Raw genomic sequence first — 19,767 nt, 5'->3', positions numbered from 1 at the left:
CGTGAGTACTCAAAATCCGCTTCTCCAAAGAACCCACATCTCAAAAAATCGAAACCCCATTTGGTTCCCATTTCCCCCAAATCGATTGGTTCAATCCATTTTCCTGCTCTGATTCTGTGTGCTTCTTGTTTCTTAGGTTAATGACTCCGACCAAGAACCGATGATGGTTCCATTGATGGAGAAGATGGAAACGACGGCGATGGTGATAAACGGCGGCCGACGGCAGCTTAGGAGCTTCCAGATTTGTGCTCTCTGCACCTGCTGCGGCGGTGCCAGAGGAGTGTGCGTTCCATCACCCTGTTGCTATGCTATAAACTGTAACATCCCTAATAGGCCATTTGGGTTTTGCTCTTTTACACCAAGGACCTGTAACTGCTTTGGCTGCCATATTTAATAAGCTTTCTTGTTATGATATTGACAACGGTTCATTGTTGGATCTCTGAAACTGTGGAATATATGTTATAAATTGTTCATTGTTCATGGAATTGTGTCTTGATTTGGTGTCTGTAGGAGATATCATAGCATGGTGCCATAGGTGAGCTTTTGAGGACAGAATGTACCAAGATTTGGCTTGTTGGGCACTGTTGATAGCTCTATTATGATGATCTTTGTGCCTTTTTTTTTTTTTTTTTTTATTGCTTTTGCTTTGTTTGTTTGTTTCTGAGGTGGGTTTTGTAAGAGACTGCAAATCATGGTGTTTTCTGCTTCTGAAACTGTTCTGATTCATTCCATTATACGTGTCTTTTTTGAAATGGCACTTTCTCCCACATCGGAATACCATTGCAGGTTGTCTATATATATATATATATATGCTCAGTCCTAATATTTTCCATTGAAGTGAACCCAGTGGTTGGTCTGCAACAACAACATGGCAATCATTTGTTGAGCTTTGAAGCATGCAATATGCAGCTTAGATAAAGGTGCACATCTCTGCCTCCCTCCTTATCTCTCTTTTCTTTATAAATTTTTACCGATATCTTTTGTCGGGAGTACAGAAGAACGAAACATTCTTTATAAGGTGTGGAAATTTCTCCCTCCCATCAAAATTTTATGAAGATGCTCGAAAGGAAAAATTGCTAGCGGAGGATTTGAGTTGTTACACTGTAGGAATGTATACAAGTTGGGTAGAGTTCGTGACTCGAACAACTTGAATAGAATTCACAATCCAGCTCCACTTTATTTTCGGGTTAGGTCGGGTTTTTTTAATTATTTCTTTAAAAAATCTATTTTTATGGTTAGGTCGGATAGTTCGAGCAGATTAGGTTATTGAGTCATATGAACGCCTCTACAAATAGATAATATTTGACCCATGATTTTGTTTTTTTTAAAAGTACATTTGATTTAAATTATCACCTCTAACATCACTAATTGCTGCAATAAAGCCTCTGTCGTATTTATGCTAGTAGTTGACTTCAACTACAATAATGTGATAAGTTGGATGGTACAGTAATTCCAACAACTCCATAATTTAAATATTTGAGAGATTCTAAATACGTTGGAGAAGAGAACGAAATATTCTTTACAAGGGTGTGAAAACATCTCCTTAGAAGATACATTTTAAAAATCTTGAGGGAAAGCCCGAAAGGGAAAGCTCAATAAAGACAATATTTAGTAACGGTGGGTTTGTGTGGTTACAAATGGTATCAGAGCCAGACACTAAATTGTGGACACTGGGTAATATGTCAGTAAAAGGGAGGTGGATACCGAGTGATGTATTAGCAAGGATATTAAGTCCCGAAATAGAGTGGATTGTGAGATCCCACATCAGTTGGGGGAGGAGAACCGAAACATTCTTTCTAGCCTTTCTTAAAAGACACATTTTAAAAATGTTAAAGGAAAGTCCAAAGAAGACAATATATAACACGTCAACTCTAATATCGAGTTAGTACATAAGGTATAAGACGGTGTATGATAAGGTGCAAATAAAGGAGGGTGAAGAGAAGGGTTTAATGGAGGGTAGATGATAAGATAGGATGGGTGGGGGGAATTAATGAATGTAGGTGTAGCCACCCAAATAATGAAGACATGGTAGTTGGGGTAGTAGCCATTAACACCCAAATTGGATACTCATGTGCTCCTAGTTTACTCGTTTTTAAAGCACACTTTTCAATTTTCTCGTCTCCTCTCGTTCATCTTTTACGTCAATTATTGATTTAAACGTCTGATCTTAAGAAAATGAGTACATGTCAGTTATCGTTAAACTATGATACCCTTTTAACATTTAGTTGATCGAAGAAAATATAAGCAACGTTTTGAAATGTTTTTATAGGCCGAGTCGCTTTATTGTGACGTTTTTTTGTTTGTAAATACTTGGGAATAGCAAAGAGAGTTGAGTTTTGGGGGAGTGTGATGGGAATGTTTAACAACCCATCCATGTGATGGTGTGTGAGACATAAAAACAAACAGTTGGCGTGCATTCTATTTTAGAACCTACCAAAGTGCATTCTATAAGCCTTTCTTTTCTTAACTTCATATCAAAAGAGAATGTCTTATGATTCAATTTTTTGATCTTTAATGTGGAAATAGTAGCATGTTTTTTTTTTTTTTTTTTTTTGGGGCAATATATTGCGTCGAATCGCTGTTAATAGTTATGATATATTGGTCGTTCTATTGAATTAGCTTCACGAAGAGCTCGTAGCTCATTAAAACGTGGTTGATGATGATCCTATTTGGGCTTTGAGCTCGTAGCTCATTAAACGTAGCTCATCAAATAGTAGGTTTGATACCTTTTGTAACGACCCAGATCCACTGCTAGCAGATATTGTTCTCTTTGGGTTTTCCCTCTCGGGTTTCCCCTCAAGACTTTAAAACGCGTCTGCTTGGGAAATGTTTCCACACCCTTACAAATGATATCAGAGCCAGACATCGGATGATGTGCCAGCCTTCTCGCTGTTTCCTGAAGGGGGTAGACACGAGGCGGTGTGTCAATAAGGATGCTGGACCCAAAGGGGGGTGGATTTTGGGGCGGTCCCACATCGATTGGAGGAAGGAAAGAGTGCCAGCGAGGACGCTGGCCCCGAAGGGGGTGGATTGTGATGTCCCACATTGGTTGGAAAGGAGAACAAACCACCATTTATAAGAGTGTGGAAACCTTCCCCTAGCATACGCGTTTTAAAGCCTTGAGGGGAAGCCCGAAGGGGAAAGCCCAAAAATGACAATATCTGCTAACGGTGGATCTGGGTCGTTACAATGAAGCCTGAGAGAGAAAGCCCAAAGAGGACAATAGAGTGAGCTTAGGCCGTTATGGTTACAATGGAGAAAAATAGGTCTAGTGCATAATTTTGGTGAGTGCAAATGAGAAACTCGACTATGGTTATGAACGGTAAGATGTTCAATAGAGTGAGCTTAGGCCGTTATGGTTACAATGGAGAAAAATAGGTCTAGTGCATAATTTTGGTGAGTGCAAATGAGAAACTCGACTATGGTTATGAACGGTAAGATGTTCTTGGTCTACCTGGCTTTGGAATATTTGGTTTGCGATGAACACGTCTCTCATCAAGAAGAATTAAGGTAGTCTTTACCATTCTAACCGTAATAGGCATCATTATGTATGGTATTGTAACGACCAAATTTTTGCACATAAACCAATTAGGGTCATTACTTGAAAACAACAATCCCAAGTTGGTTGAGTTGATGACTCGAACAACCCAACTCAACTCAATCCTCTATTTTCGAGTTAAGTTATTCTTTATTTATTTCGAAAAAATCATACCTATCCACCGTACATATTATATTAATAATTAAAATCTTATAAAACTCAAATATCAAACACGTATAAGTCACCCTGCATCTCTAATCTTGGTTACAAATATTAAATATTCTTAATCCGAGTAATAATCAGGATTGGGTTAGATTGTAATCTTGTTTTTTGGTCGGTTGGTTTGACCCGACCCCTAAACGGCTTGATTTGATCGACGTAAATACACTAAACAATTTGATAAAATTAGTAACACTTAACAAAAGAAAGGACAAAATTATATTATGTATACATGAAAAGATGGTGATTATTAAGCTGATGAAGTTGAAGCTTTTGTGTGGAGTTGAACCAATGAAGCATAAAATCCATCCTTGATATTAATCAGAGTATCATGCCGTCCCTTCTCGACTATAACTCCGTTCTTCACCACCGCAATGATATCAGCGTTCTTCACCGTACTTAATCTATGAGCAACTACGATGGTTGTTCTGTTCACCATCACTTTGTCTAATGCATCTTGAACCACTCTCTCAGATTCTGCATCAAGTGCACTTGTGGCCTCATCCAACAACAAGATCTTTGGGCTCTTGATTATCGCTCGTGCAATCGCTACTCGTTGTTTCTGTCCCCCTGATAGCTGAGCTCCTCTCTCTCCCACCGTCGAGTCGTACCCCTGCAAGTTAGAGCATTGATTTAACATGGTATCAGAGTGGGAGAAGTTGTACGATTATGAACTACAAAAGTATTCATTTTTCTCACTTGTTGTAAACCACTGATGAACTTATGAGCATTGGACAATTCAGATGCAGCAATTATTTCGGCCTCGGTTGCATCTCCGCTCTTCCCGTAAGCGATGTTAGCTCGAATCGTGTCGTTGAAAAGGATCGGTTCTTGGCTCACGAGACCCATTTGTTGTCTCAACCATTTTAGTTGAAACTTTTGAATCTCAATTCCATCAAGTGTGATGCTACCAGAATCAGGATCATAAAACCTTTGCAATAGTGAGATGACAGTGGATTTTCCACAGCCACTTTCTCCGACCAAAGCAACGGTCTGAAAGAACCACATAGAAACCAAATGAAAACATGTTTTTTTGGAAAGTTTAAGGTAATTGGACAAAACAAAACAATACCTTGCCAGATCGGATGGACAAGCTGAGGTCTCGGAGAATTTGAACGTCTGGTCTAGAAGGATACTTAAAGCTTACATGACGAAACTCGATCTCACCCTTCAAATTTTCCAATGTTTCACCTGTTTCAACACTCGGGTCAATCTCTGATTTACGATCAATCATGGAAAATATGGAAGCCGTGGCTTCTTTCGCCTTGGAAGAATCGGGTGCAAGCGAACTCGATTGAGAAATAGCAAAAGCAGCCATGGTCAAAGCAAAGAAAACCTGCCAATGACATTTGATATTAATAGTTAGCTTCTAAACACAAGCTGTGTCGATTATGGGAGCACGAAATGACTAATACTTACTCGAAAAACGTCGGAGAAAGTTGCTTTTCCATCTTTAACGAAATGAGCTCCGGCGTAGAACGTCGCGGCGTAGACCGAAAACAGTAAAAAGAATGATACTCCGAATCCTGTCCCACTGATCAAACCTTGTCTTATGCCTGATTTCATTGGACCTTCACATTTCTTTTTGTAAAGTTGCATCACTTTTTCTTCAGCACAAAATGATGAAACTGTTCTTATACTCCCCACAGCGTCGGTAGCGACTTGGCTAGCTTGTTCGTACATCAACTACGAAGCCGAAAACAATGTTAACGAATACGCTCATAGTAAAACTTCAATGTCTTTTAGTTAGTTTTAGATTTTACCTTTGCATCTGCACTAAATCCTTTCATAAACTTCATTTGGACGTAGCCGTTCATGCCGAGAAGCGGAAACATGGCAAGGACTATTAACGCCAACTGCCAACTTGAAGCAAAAGCAATGACTAAACCAGCTGTAACAGATGCTAGATTCTCGACAAGTTGACTTAGCGCATCCCCGACTAGTGCACGTACGGTTGCAGCATTTGCCGAGAGCCTACCGCCTATCGAACCACTAGAATTCTCAGTTCGATCGAACCAACCGACCTCGTTGTTAACTATCTTCTCAAAACAAAGCAATCTAATCCGCTGGATTAGCTTGCAACCAGCAACAGAAAATAAGTATGTTTTAGCTGGAGCAACTATTAATGATGCTATACCAAGCAACATCATTATCAATGCCCAAAATCTCGAATCCTTTTTTAGCTTGTCGGGCGGTTTGTAAAACGTTTCGATCGCATTGGCAAATAGTAGGCCAAAAAGTGGAAGAATCATGCCATTGATGACTGCAGCCACAGATCCAAGTGCAAGTATGGGAATTTCTGGCTTATTGAGGTATGCAAGTCGACGGAGCGGGACTGGTGGAGATCGTTCCATGGTGTTTTCAGGTGCACTTTCATCTGCCATAGGAACATCTGTGATCGGAACTGCTGCAGGTAAACCAAATGAAACTGAGAACGAGTGGCGGCTGCTGTTTCCTACTCCAGATGATCCTCTGCTAACGGATCGTCGGATCGATGCTCCTTTGCTATATCGTCTAAACGATCCTGAAGTACTTTCTTGTTTAACTTTATCAATTCCAGCTTCTTGGGACTCTTGGTTGACTTCTTGCAGCCTAATGAGCTGTGAGTAGGGTCCTTCAGGATCCTTGAGTAGTTCTGTGTGAGATCCTGATCAATCAAACAGTCAATTATCAGACTCGGAGACGAATGTTAAAAGGTACTTGTTCGTTTTCTTGCCTTAAACTTGAGCTTACAAAATAAGAATGTCAGGAACTTTTTAATGTCGTGTAGGATCCCACGTCGGTTGGAGATGGGAATGAAACATTCTTTATAAGGGTGGGAAACCTTTCCCTAGTAAACGCGTTTTAAAAACCTTGAGGGGAAACCCGAAAGGGAAAGCGAAGAGGACAATATTTGTTAGCGGTGGGCTTGGACTGTTACAAATGGTATCAGAGCCAGACACCGGGCAGTGTGCCAGCAAGAACGCTGAGCCCCAAGGGGTGGATTGTAAGATTCCACATCGGTTAGAGAGGGGAATGAATCATTATTTATAAGGGTGTGGAAACTTCCCCCTAGTAAACACGTTTTAAAAACCTTGAGTGGAAGCTCGAAAGAGAAAACCCAAAGAGGACAATATCTGTTAGCGGTAGGCTTGGACTGTTACAAATGGTATCAGAGCCAGACACCGGGCGGTGTACCAACGAGGACGCTGGGCCCTAAGGGGGTGGATTGTAAGATCCCACATCGGTTGGAGAGGGGGGAATGAAACATTTTTTATAAGGGTGTAGAAACATCTCCCTAGTTAACGTGTTTTAAAAACCTTGAGGGGAAGCCCGAAAGGGAAAGCCTAAAGAGGACAATATTTGCTACCAGTGGGCTTGGAATGTAACAAATGGTATCAGAGCTAGCGAGGACGTTAGGCCCCCAAGGGGGTGGATTGTGGGATCCCACTTCGGTTAGAGAGGGGAACGAAACATTATTTATGTAAAAACCTCTTCCTAGTAAACACATTTTAAAAACCTTGAGGGGAATACCGAAAGAGAAGCCCAAAGAGGACAATATTTGATAGCGGTGGGCTTGGACTGTTACATGTCGAAACTAGTGTAACCAATCAAGACCAACCAACAATAGGGAACGAGTATGGGAGTAATAGAACAAAACGGAAATAAAGAACTTGTTAGTACCTTTTTCAACCATCTTTCCTTTATGAATGACAGCAATCATATCTGCATTCCTCACGGTGCTTAGTCGATGGGCGACGATCACTGTAGTTCGATTAACCATGATACGGTCCAGTGCCTCTTGCACGACATGCTCGGATTCAGCATCAAGTGCACTTGTAGCTTCATCTAGAAGCAAGATTCGTGGATCTTTCAGAATCGCTCTAGCAATGGCAACTCGTTGCTTCTGACCACCAGACAGCTGAGTTCCATGTGCACCAACGAGCGTGTCGAGTCCCTACATTCGATCAAGGATCCAAATATTAGAAGTTAGCACTCGAAGCAATATTGAAGCATTAAACTACTACCTGAGGCAGTTTGTCGATGAATTTCGACGCGTTGGCAAGTTCAGCTGCTGCTTTGATCTCTTCAATGGTTGCACCATCTTTTCCATAAGCGATGTTATCCCTTATGCTAGATGCAAACAACACAGGTTCTTGGCTGACAAGACCAATTTTGCTTCTAATCCATTTTAGTTGAAACTCTTTGAGATTAATGCCATCAATAAGAACTTCTCCCATACTTGGATCATAGAATCTCTCGATTAGGCTTATCACGGTCGACTTTCCGCTTCCACTTTGTCCAACCAAAGCTGCAGTCGTACCGCTCGGGATTCTCAGAGAAAACCCGTTGAAAATATGCTCATCTGGTCTCGTAGGATAGCTAAAGTGAACATCTCTCAATTCTATATCGCCCGAAATGTCATCCAATGTCTTCCCTTTCGTGTCGTAAGCATCAATGAGAGGCTTCCTCTTGATAGTCTCAAACATTTTAAAGGCTGCAGCTCGACCAGCAGCGAATGCGCTCAGGCATGGAGATGCTTGGCCTAGAGACCTGATAAACAATTTAGCACAAGTAAATATTGAACCGACTTCGGTCGACAAACTATGTAACGTGCAGTGAAAAACATGTAAATTAAGCTCACATGGAACCAGTTAACACGGCAACGACCACGTTAAGAACTGCGCCTCCGGAGTATCCTTTATCCAATATCAACTTTGCACCATACCATATAGCCAATGAATAGCTGAAGAAAAGTACTGCAAAAATCATTCCGAAACCAATTCCAACAGCTGAACCTTCTTGAACGCCCGATCGATACGCGTCTACAAGATATTTTTTATAACTGTTCACAGCGTGTTTCTCTCCAGTAAATGAGGCAACCTACAAGCAGTTAAGTGTCGAGTCAACTTTCGTGAACAATAGATAGTCCAAAGAAAGAAAACTATGATGTTTGGACAATGTATAACATACAGTTCTAATTGAGCTGATTGTTTGCTCGACGACGTCGGCTGCTTTCGCATAAGCACCTTGACCACGGGATGTCATTTTCGTAATAACAATCGATGTAATACCCCCGGAAATCACGAGTAGAGGAAGGGAGGATAACATGACGAGTGTTAGAAGCCATCCTTTAATGAAAGCTATTACAAAGCCTCCAGTGAATGTTGATACAAGTTGTATACATTTTCCAACCTGAATGAAGAAGAGATGGATTTCTTAAACATCATTCAACTGTTAAGCTTAATTTTTATGCTAAATTGTTACCTTTTCGCCCATTGCGTCTTGTATAAGAACGGTGTCTCCCGACATCCTTTCGACCACCTCACCAGTGTTCGTTTCCATGTCGAAGAACGAAACATCTTGTCTCAATATAGTTTTGAGATACAAACCCCTTATTCTTGAAGCCTGCCTCTCCCCTGTAACCATCCAACTCGCCACCTCTGATATGCAACAAACAAAGAATTCAACAATCGGAGTCGTTTGTGCAATACGAATTGTAACAACTCAAACCCACCGCTAGTAGATATTGTCCTCTATGGGCTTTCCCTTCAAGGACTTCCCCTCAAGGTTTTAAAACGTGTCTACTAGGGAGAGGTTTCCACACCCTTATAAGGAATGTTTCGTTCCCCTCTCCAACCGATGTGGGATCTCACAATCCACCCTCTTGGGTGCCCAACGTCCTCGCTGGCACACCGCCCGATGTCTGACACTGATACCATTTGTAACAGCTCAAGTCCACCGCTAGCAAATATTGTCCTCTATGGACTTTCCCTTCAAGGTTTTAAAACGCGTCTACTAGGGAGAGGTTTCCACACCCTTATAAGGAATGTTTCGTTCCCCTCTCCAACCGATGTGGGATCTCACAATCCACCCTCTTGGGGGCCCAACGTCCTCGCTGGCACACCGCCCGATGTCTAACACTGATACCATTTGTAACAACTCAAGTCCACCGCTAGCAAATATTGTCCTCTATGGACTTTCACTTCAAAGGCTTCCCTTCAAGGTTTTAAAACACGTCTACTAGGGAGAGGTTTCCACACCCTTATAAGGAATGTTTCGTTCCCCTCTCCAACCAAAGTGGGATCTCACAATCCACCCCTTGGGCGCCTAGCATCCTCATTGGTACACCGCCCGGTGTCTGGCTCTTATACTATTTGTAACAACCCAAGCCCACCGCTAGAAGATATTGTTCTCTATAGGTTTTCTCTTTAAGGGCTTCCCCTCAAGGTTTTAGAACACGTATACTAGGGAGAGGTTTCCACACCCATACAAGAAATGCTTCGTTCCCCTCTCCAACCGATGTAAGATCTAACAATCCACCCGTTTGGGGGCCCAACGTCCTCGCTAGCACACCGCCCGTGTTTGGCTCTAATACCATTTGTAACAATCCAAGCCCACCGCTAGCAGATATTGTCCTCTATGGGCTTTCCCTTCAAGGGCTTCCCCTCAAGGTTCTAAAACACGTCTACTATGGAGAGGTTTCCACACCCTTATAAGGAATGTTTCATTCCCCACTCCAACCGATACGAGATCTCACACAAATTCAATAAAACTAAGCATCGAAAATTCTCTTACGGATAAAAGCCGCTACACCGCATCCAATTGCTAAGTACACAAACTTAAGACAGACCTGCACAACATTTTGAAGACAACAAAGTCAATGAAATGAAGCTTTTCCTAATGGTAACACAAAAAGGGATTCTTCCTAAAACATAACAAAACATAGTCTCACCTTGGAAACTACTTTAACTATGTCTGAACTATTCTGATTACCACCAAACGAATCAGTCAATTCCCCAAACAAAATAGTCATAAGAGGTAGACTAAGCCCATTCCCTATGGCGCCAATCGAACCAACGATCATCAGAAGAACATCGGTCGAATCCGCAAACGAAAACAGCTTGTAAAACGGAACCGAATTCGTTTTCCCATCTCCATTTTTGTTCTTCAAATCTTGTTGGTTTCCATTCTTGTTTGAACTTTTCTCAATTCCATTTGTTCTTGATGAGCTTGGTTGATGATCTATACTATTTGAGTTTCCATCCACCCCATTCTCTATCTCCATTTTTGCAACCTAAACTCTAGTTCTTCCTACTGGAAAATAGAATGGGATATCAGAATAAACAAGTAGCTGAAAATAATTTAAAAATCTGACACCAAATTCCCCAAAAACAGAACAAAGAGGGGAAAATGAACCAGAGAAAGATCAAACAGAGTATTATCATAAGAACAGAGGAAGAACAAAAAGTTGAGATCAAAACCAGAAGAAGAAAGATTGAAAAGCATTATCCAGAAGAAATATCCAATCGAAACAACAGAAATCACCGTCGAAACAATAATGGCCAGTGGATGCTTAAGATTGCAGAAGATCAAAGCAGAGCAGTACCTGGCAAAGAAGATGAAAGTGGAGAACCACCCACTTTTAGGAGGAGACTCTTAAAAGAAAAGAGCTCTTTTGGCACTTCCCCTGTAAAGGTTTTGGGCGGAGCCTTATAAAGAACTCAACAAAGCCTGCCACTTCCTCATTTCTTGATGCCCAAGTTTTTTTTTAATGAACCCATTTCCAAAATTCAAATGTATAAAAAAAAAAAAAAATGTAATTTAAATAAACAAAAACAACGTTCAATCTATACGACCCGAATAGATGGTTTTGTATTTAATATCTGGTGTTCGTACCGAGTTGGGACTCATCGTTTAGATAGATGGAGGTAAATGAACTCGAATGCAACTAATGGTTGTAATTTGAGGTAAATCAGGTATAACGTTCATGACTTACTCAACGTGGCACAAAACTTTGAAGCCACAATTTCTTAAGTTGGATTATATGAACTACGTGCTAGGTATGAGAGTTTATGTTACTCGGGTACATGGGACATGAGTTTTGTAATATAGACATACACTTTCATTAATGGGACTTGCAAGGTATACTTGATCATGATTGATACTGATATCATGTATAATTCATATCATTATGATGTGCATGTTGTACTCATTGTGCACGAGACAATATAGTAGATAGTTTATTGTGTTAGATGACTATATGTGAGATCCCACGTCGGTTGGAGAGGGGAACGAAAAATTCTGTACAGGGGTGTGGAAATCTCTCACTAGAAGATGCGCTTTAAGACCGTGAGGTTGATAGCGATACGTAATGGGCTAAAATGGACAATATTTGCTAACGGTGAGCTTGAGCCGTTACAAATGGTATCAGAGACAGTCACTGACTGTGTGAGGTACTAGTTGGAGTAAGACTAGATCCTATTCATAGTAAACGCGTTGTAACGGGCCAACGCGGACAATATCTACTAGTGGCGGACTTAAGCTGTTACAAATGGTATCAGAGCCAGTCACTGGACTCTCCATAATAAACGCATTTTAAAATCATGAGACTAAGGACGATACGTAACGGGTCAAAGCAGACAATATCTATATCCTATATCAACTATATTAATTTTTCCTTTATACGTACTTTGTAGCAACAGTACTCAGTGGAACAAAACCAACCTAATTTAAGTTCATTACGTGTGAACAATACGTTATAACATCAATTGTCGTCATTCAATATACAAATAAGGATTGACACTAATAGGAGGCGTGCTCCTCACAGACGCCAACGACAACAAGCTAAAAATATATTAGAGTCACGAATAAACCAATACCCTTTTATAGTTGATGATCAAATTCAAGTTTCTCACGTCGATTCACTAAGAGTTAAGACGGACATGACATCAGTAGTCATCGACCCGAAAATGGTCGTGAAATCTAACCCTAAAATGGAAAGCACATCCAACAAATCTTTGGGAATGTCAAACAAACAATCAAAAACAATACCCATTTCTTTATTATTTCCTCATAGATTCAAATCCACCAAAATAAATACAACAATCCAACATGTTTGCTTGGAAGATAAGCAAAAATTTGAGTCAGCCTGCCCTTTGACTTTTTTAGCAACAATTATTTATTTTTATTTTTTGAATTTTTTAAATTGGAAATTGAAATCTATAGAATATTACAACCAAAAACAGGCCATGCCCTTTGACTTTTTTTTTTTTTTTTTTTTTTTTTTTTTTTTTTTTTTTTTTTGGTGGTGGGTATGTTTGAAAACTTTAAGTTTATATACGTGAAAGTTCAAGGGATAAAAAGAAGAATATTCAACAAGTTTGACTTTTCTTGCTTCGCGACTTTTTGATATAAATTTTTAGCTACAATTTTACTAGGGGCGGCCTAAAAAGAATTCAGATGAGCGATTGAGATATTTTGATTTAAAAATATATGTATTTTGTTTTATTACGAATACAGATACGAAGATTCAAACTTTCAAGATATGGATTCATGTGAACTAATTAAATTAGTTCGTTATTTTTAATTGAAAATGGAAATTATTTGTTTAATTGATGATTACGAATACAAGTACAAACGTCCAAGATTTATATATATATATATATATATATATATATATATATGTTTACGTGTGTGTATATATATATGTATCGATCCAAGAAATAAATAGTAGTAAATGAGAGAGAGAGATATATATTTTTTTCTCGTCTCCATCCCGCCTGCAGAAATAAGTGAGAAATTTTGCGGGGATGAAGATAATCTGCATAGTCTCCGTGGACAACTTTAAATGCAGTTCTATCGCTTTAAAAAATTAGTACTTGTAACGATCGGTGTCCAGGATTCAGAATTCGGATTCCACGCCTGATGACACGGGTCATTACAAATGGTATCAAAGCTATATCTGTCCTAGTAAGATGTGGTTAAGGGACGAACCAATGTAGAAGTCGGTGGACATGTAAGACTCGATTAATGGAAGGATACATGAAAGAATAACGACCATATTTGAATGAGAGCAATCCTAAGAAAATGATGTCTAAAAAATTGGATGGGTAATGTAACAGCTCAGGCTCACCGTTATATTGTCTTCTTTGGGGTCCCCTCAAGGCTTTAAAACGCAGTCCACCCCCTTTTGGACCCAGTGTCATCGCTGGCACACGTTTCTTTCTACAAGCGATATGGGACCCCTACCAAATCCACCCCCTTAGGGGCCAGCGTCCTTATTGGCACACCGCCTTGTGTGTACCCCCTTTGAGGAAGAGCCTCCTCGTTGGCACATCCTTCGGTGTATGACTTTGATATCATTTGTAACAGCCCATGCCCACGGCTAGCCGATACTGTCCTCTTTGGGCTTCCCCTCAAGGCTTTAAAACGCGTCTGCTAAGAAAAGGTTTCCATACACTTATAAAGTATGCTTCGTTCTCATCCCCAACAAATGTGGGATTCTTACCCGTAATAAAAGAAAAAAGTATTAATTAATTATTTGAAATTTAAAAAATAAAGTATTAATGGTGACAATTACAAATTAATTACATTAATTATAATTTTTTAGTTTATAATTTAAATATATAGGCCCTCGAAAAAGGAGTAAAATATTTATTTGGCTCCCTTCTCTCCAAATGGATCCAAATCTCTCACTTAATTACATTTCTCAAACAAATAAAAGATTCCATCACAAAAAAACACGACATAGAATCCCAATAGAACCAAACCAAATAAAAAAAAACATTAAAAATTACAAAAAAAAGGAAACATCAATAAAAACAAAATGCTATTCTATGGTCTCCAAAAGTTGCATTATGCATTGTTATCTTCAATGGGGAACAAACAAATTCATTAACTAATATTATTTAATATTGGATACCCTGGTACGATTTATGATTACGAGTCCATCATTAATTCACTATGTTGGCTCTTACGAGTTTACCAATACCGACTAATCTCTAGTACCGAACCTATCTTCATTGACAAGGGTTCACATAGTATCTTATTAGTTCGTCGAAGCATGAGATCACTCACCAAATTTGTTATCAGAGTAGTTGGTAGATATAGGGACGTGTTCTAGATGCATATGATATGTAGTTGTTGAACACAACTCTTTGTGGAAAATACTCGCATACTTTATTAAGACCAATCGAGTAGAGATTTACAAGACACTCTGTAGAAACTACTACTTTGTATTGCTTGGTATTTCTTGGGATGATGAACCAAGTAGGGTGGAGGGGTATTTATACTAGATGGTAGTCAATCTATTCCTAAAATTTCTCAACGTTTTTTTTTTCTTCCTAAAATACCTAAATCATTTTCTTAAATTTATTCCTAAAATTCTAAATCATTTTATTAATATAAATAAATATACTCATACAATAGTTGGGCTTAACCCTATTGGGCTAGTGATGATATTTTAACAGTAGTGTCGTTAGGTTACAATCAACTATCTTCCAACAGTGAACTTGTCTAGATTGACAAAGAGTCTATATAATAGTGTAATAGTCGACAAGCAAAAGGGTTTCTCCCTCTTATTGTACTATATGAGGAAACGATGGTAGGGAACTGTGAAGATTATAACAAGATTATTTGAACTCGGGTGAACTCAATGATTGAGATAAACTTAGACGAAGTAGATTATTTGGACTTGAGACGAGACTTCTACGATATAAATGAGTTTAGATGAGCTGAACAAGTCTTAACCACGATATTGGTAATGTTCGATATCCTAACACGGAAAATTTAGTCTATAACCTTAAGAAGTCCTATAAGTTAGAGACATGGTAAGATTCAAAACATGATTTACGAATAATTGAGAACTTACAAGTGAACTACTTACCGAACATTCTTATGCTCATTCAAAGGGGTTGTCGGTTCTAGCATCCTTCATCTATATGATTCTATATATATATATATATATAGATAGATATATGTATGTATAGTGGAGTGGTTGAGATGTATGGGCCCTAGAGGGAATGATGACATTTATATAAAAAAAAAACAAATGCTTTGTAGAATCTCTCAACTTTTTCCACCTTTAATGGAAATGTATGTTAGAAGCATTCTAATAGACATGAAATAAATTTATTAATATCCAAACTAATAATAAAAGGAATTTAGTGTATTTTATTTTGTTTTTCGAATAACTTTTTTAGAAACCAATTTCTAAATAAGACGCCCAACACGCTTGTCTTACAGTAGTTTGTATGCTATGACACACGTATGTGCCATGAGGTAGCTCACATAGGCCAAAGGCCTAGGGATGATGTAAAGCTGACATCATGGTTCCCCCTATAGTACCGAGCCATTTTAGATCTAACAGAAGTAGATATGATTTTGACAAACGTTCATCTGGTGTCGGATTGAGACTCACGTAGAACCCCAACTTCTGAGGATTATGGCTTGAGGTCTTCTCATATCTCTTCAAGTCAGTCTATAACAATCTTTTCATCATCGTTACTTCTAATATTGCCAATGCATTGGCTTAAATTTCATGCACACTCTTCTTGATGTGTTGGATGATGCACCATCCTCCTCAGTCGCATCATCGCATCATGACTCTTGTCTATCTCGACCCTCATGTGACCGAATGGATGCCGCTCGAGTGTCACTTTTGACATATTGAACATGGGGTCACAACCTACTCTCTTCTCAGTAATGGCTACAATATTCTCCCTCATTTAAAATAGTCATCGTCCTCGATAACTTTCTTGAGGCACAACCTGATCGTGGATTATGACATTCTCTCCCACTTAATCTCGGTATCATCTTGATGATAACCAAAATGTCAAACTCGCTACTAACTAACTCATTGAAAATAATTGTGCTTCAGAATGAATATGAAAAGTACGTACTATTTCTGAGCTATCTCATTAACGTACCTTCCCTCGGTCTCCAAGACTTAACACATGAGCACGCAAATAATAACTGCCAACGGTTTGGACTATCCCACCTTGGGCTAACTTGCCCTTTCCAAAGATTCAGTTCGGGACTCATTGGACAAAATGTTGCAACTAGCATTGACATATCCTTGTTAAGAGGAGCACGCCCTAAATGTTGTCATCTTGGTCTCAACACACATATTCCCTGTGTCGAACATAACGATGCACCATCAGGGTGCGGCTCACAAGGCAACCGTGACATGGATTTATTGTGGCACAAAATTGTATGGTCGTGAAGTCTAAGAGATTGTACACAACTCTTTCACGTGTTGGCACTAAACTTTAGTCAACTCTTGACTTAGCCACCTCATTTGGTAAACACTACAATGATGCTCTCTCAAATCTTGTTGCAACTTCTCTCTTCATGTTGCGCACGTTCAGTGTGAGGCTCCCTTTTTGAGCAAATACTGGTCTCGACAACTCTTGTGAAGCCATCCACTTAAGCATGAGAGGATGACTCAAGGAATACATGTGTGCTCACTTTTTCGAGCAGCTTTAGAAGCAAGCAACCCATATTCTCTTGTTCTTCCTCCACTCACTCAACTCAATTTCTCTCTCTACAATGACGTCGTCCACCCATATTAACTTGCATTATACACAATCCGACACTTGGTCGATGCATGTCTCACTCGATCTCAACTTATTTGCTTTCAACCGTTAACATTATTCCTCTTATAGTAATGATTCTTTGAAAGGAACCCTACCTATTGCCTAATTTCAAATCTTGCTTCATGACGAGTAAGACTTCTTTTCAACCATATAACGTCATGATCTTGACACGTTCATGATAAGTCTTAAGAGAATCTCAAGCTCCATTACTATATTTTATCCAACTTGCGACCTTGTCGAACCTTAGGTGAGGTTCTCCATCATCAATCAAACATAACTCATACAGAAACTAAGCTTATTTGGCCATATTCACTACCTGTATGTGTATGTTCACTCGTTGCAACTCTAGCTGACTGCCACTACTCTAAAGCCAAGTCCTTCGGCATGATCTTGTCGCTATACTAGGCTAAGGTCCTTCAAAAATGCAATGTTACATCTCATCTCATCATCTTGATTCTCAATGATATGGTTCACACTTCATGATGATCTCTAAGTCCTGAGATGTCAATGCCCTTCGCGGTTTGCTCGAACATGCTTATCGAAAATCAACTTATGAGCCAACTGGGACATCCCAAACATCCATTAATCGGGGTACTATTAAAAAAGGTACTCTTTCATTTCCATGTCGGATCATTTATGAATACCATAATGGAGAGCGGCCCCATGTACTAACCTGTGAATCATGAGCATGGGCGCACTGTCGGCACACTCAAGACATCAAACACTCTCCTCGAAAATCTATTTCTAAAGGAAGATGTTCAAGATACTCGTCTTGCAGCACTGTCCACACCATGACACAAGTGTGTGCTATGGAATAGCTCACATAGGTCATAGACATAATTTTGAGGTATATTAGGTTTTGCGAAATTAACATAATTTTGATGAATAGTCATATGACCACGTGGAGTGTTCGTCTAGTATCTGGTTGACACAAAATTTGGCGAGCCTTCATCTTTCATATAGACGAACCTAAATCCAAAGCCGCATATTAAAACTCATGTTAGTAACTCTGATTTTTTAGGTTATGGCTTGGGGCCTAACTAACATGTTTCGAGTCTATTTTTTTTTGACACTTTTGTTGCTACCCTTGCCTCTAATGTGGACGAGGCACGGTCCTTCTCAATCATATCATGAAACTTGTCTGTCTCGGTCTTTATGTAGTCAAATGGACGCCACCCCCATGTTGCCTTCAGACGATGTAACAACTAAATTCTTATCATAAAAATTTTCATCAAAACTAAGCGAACATTTTTATTACGCAACGACTTAGTTCTTTATGTTTATAAAGTCATTCATACACTAATCAATTTATCGGTATTGTAACAGTCCAAGCTCATCGCTATTAGATATTATTCGTTTTATCCCATTACATATCGTTGTAAGTCTCACAGTTTTAAAACTCATCTCCTGGGGAGAAGTTTCACACCCATATAAGAAATGCTTCATTTCTCTCTCCAACCGACGTGAGATCTCACAATCCGCTCCCCTTAGGGACCAGCGTCCTCATTGGCACACTACTCGATATCTACATCTGATACCATTTGTATCAATCCAAACACATCGCTAGCCGATATTATCCACTTTAGCCCATTACACATCACCGTTAGCCTCACAATTTTAAAAACGCATCTAATAGTAAGATGTTTCCATGCTTTTAGAAGAAATTTTCGTTCCTCTCTCCAACCGATATAAGATCTCTCAGGTCTCGTAAAATCTTCACAATATTTTCATGATAGACACTAAATTCAAATATAAAATATAGACAATTCAATAATAAACCTTTGTGTTCAAACTTCATGCTTCATGAACACTCATATATTTATTATATTTATTATATTTCTTTACGTTTATGATTCAAAATCTCATTGTGATACCCCAATTTGGAACTTTCAACTTTATGACTTTTCATATTGATGTATTATTATTCTCATCTAATCCACCAAACCCTATATTCCTTCTTTCCAAAACATTATATTCCAAACCTAAAACACCTCATTCTTGGAAGTTTTGGTCCCAATTTTCTTAGTCTCAAACTTCTCACCAAACGTATCATACCCGATCTTAGTTCTGAGGTTTGAATCCTACTTTTCCGAGCTGAATTTAAAAGAAAAGAGAAGAAAAACAAGATTCAATTAATAACCGAAAGAATAGAGACTTATACTATTTAGTCTTATATATGTGTTTGTCAACTTGAATATAGTTCAACTAGTTATTAAGACGTTATAGCTTTTGATTAGTTTCGAGTCCTATAATGACTCATGCCCACGATTCAAAATCTAGATTTGGCACCTGATAGCTTCGATATTTCCTTACATCCCCTACGACATGGTCATGTTACTAACTCATCGTTTCTAAGAGTGAAAACTATTCCCACAAACCAACACAAGTTCTTCCAGCATGTTTTGTCGTCACTCACATTCATCCTAGAAAACTTCCCACGAAGGTCGCCTAACATAGAGTTGTTACAAGCAAGAGTCATCTCTACTACCTTTTTTCTTCTTTCATATGAGGATCAAAGGGAAAGGGGTAATTATTGACGTTTTCATCCTCAGAATAGCACAAAAAATAATTCCCTTCTTGGTATCCATAGGAATCAACTGGAGCTCCTATGATTGAGCCACCGAAAAAATAAAAAGTGGATCTTATTGGTGT

At 39.1% G+C, this 19,767-nt stretch overlaps 1 protein-coding gene across 1 annotated transcript; it reads right to left on the bottom strand.

Moving 5' to 3' along the window:
• Positions 1–3,818: 3,818 nt before the first annotated feature.
• On the bottom strand, positions 3,819–11,271 carry LOC111805317 (ABC transporter B family member 11). The gene is made up of 13 exons (XM_023690328.2): positions 11,127–11,271; positions 10,473–10,834; positions 10,316–10,370; positions 9,005–9,180; positions 8,711–8,932; positions 8,382–8,620; positions 7,765–8,290; positions 7,421–7,694; positions 5,521–6,404; positions 5,177–5,443; positions 4,830–5,093; positions 4,457–4,750; positions 3,819–4,370 (listed from the first exon to the last, which is right to left on the bottom strand). Exons 2-13 carry the CDS (start codon positions 10,803–10,805, stop codon positions 4,008–4,010), a joined length of 3,897 nt encoding a protein of 1,298 aa, XP_023546096.1. The 5' UTR covers positions 10,806–10,834; positions 11,127–11,271; the 3' UTR covers positions 3,819–4,007.
• Positions 11,272–19,767: the final 8,496 nt, after the last annotated feature.

The sequence above is a fragment of the Cucurbita pepo genome, chromosome 11 (genome assembly GCF_057944985.1).
Source record: "Cucurbita pepo subsp. pepo isolate OVF chromosome 11, ASM5794498v1, whole genome shotgun sequence".
NCBI lineage: Eukaryota > Viridiplantae > Streptophyta > Magnoliopsida > Cucurbitales > Cucurbitaceae > Cucurbita > Cucurbita pepo.
The sequence above is the reverse complement of the archived record's forward strand: the minus strand, read 5'-3'. Positions and strand labels throughout refer to the sequence as shown.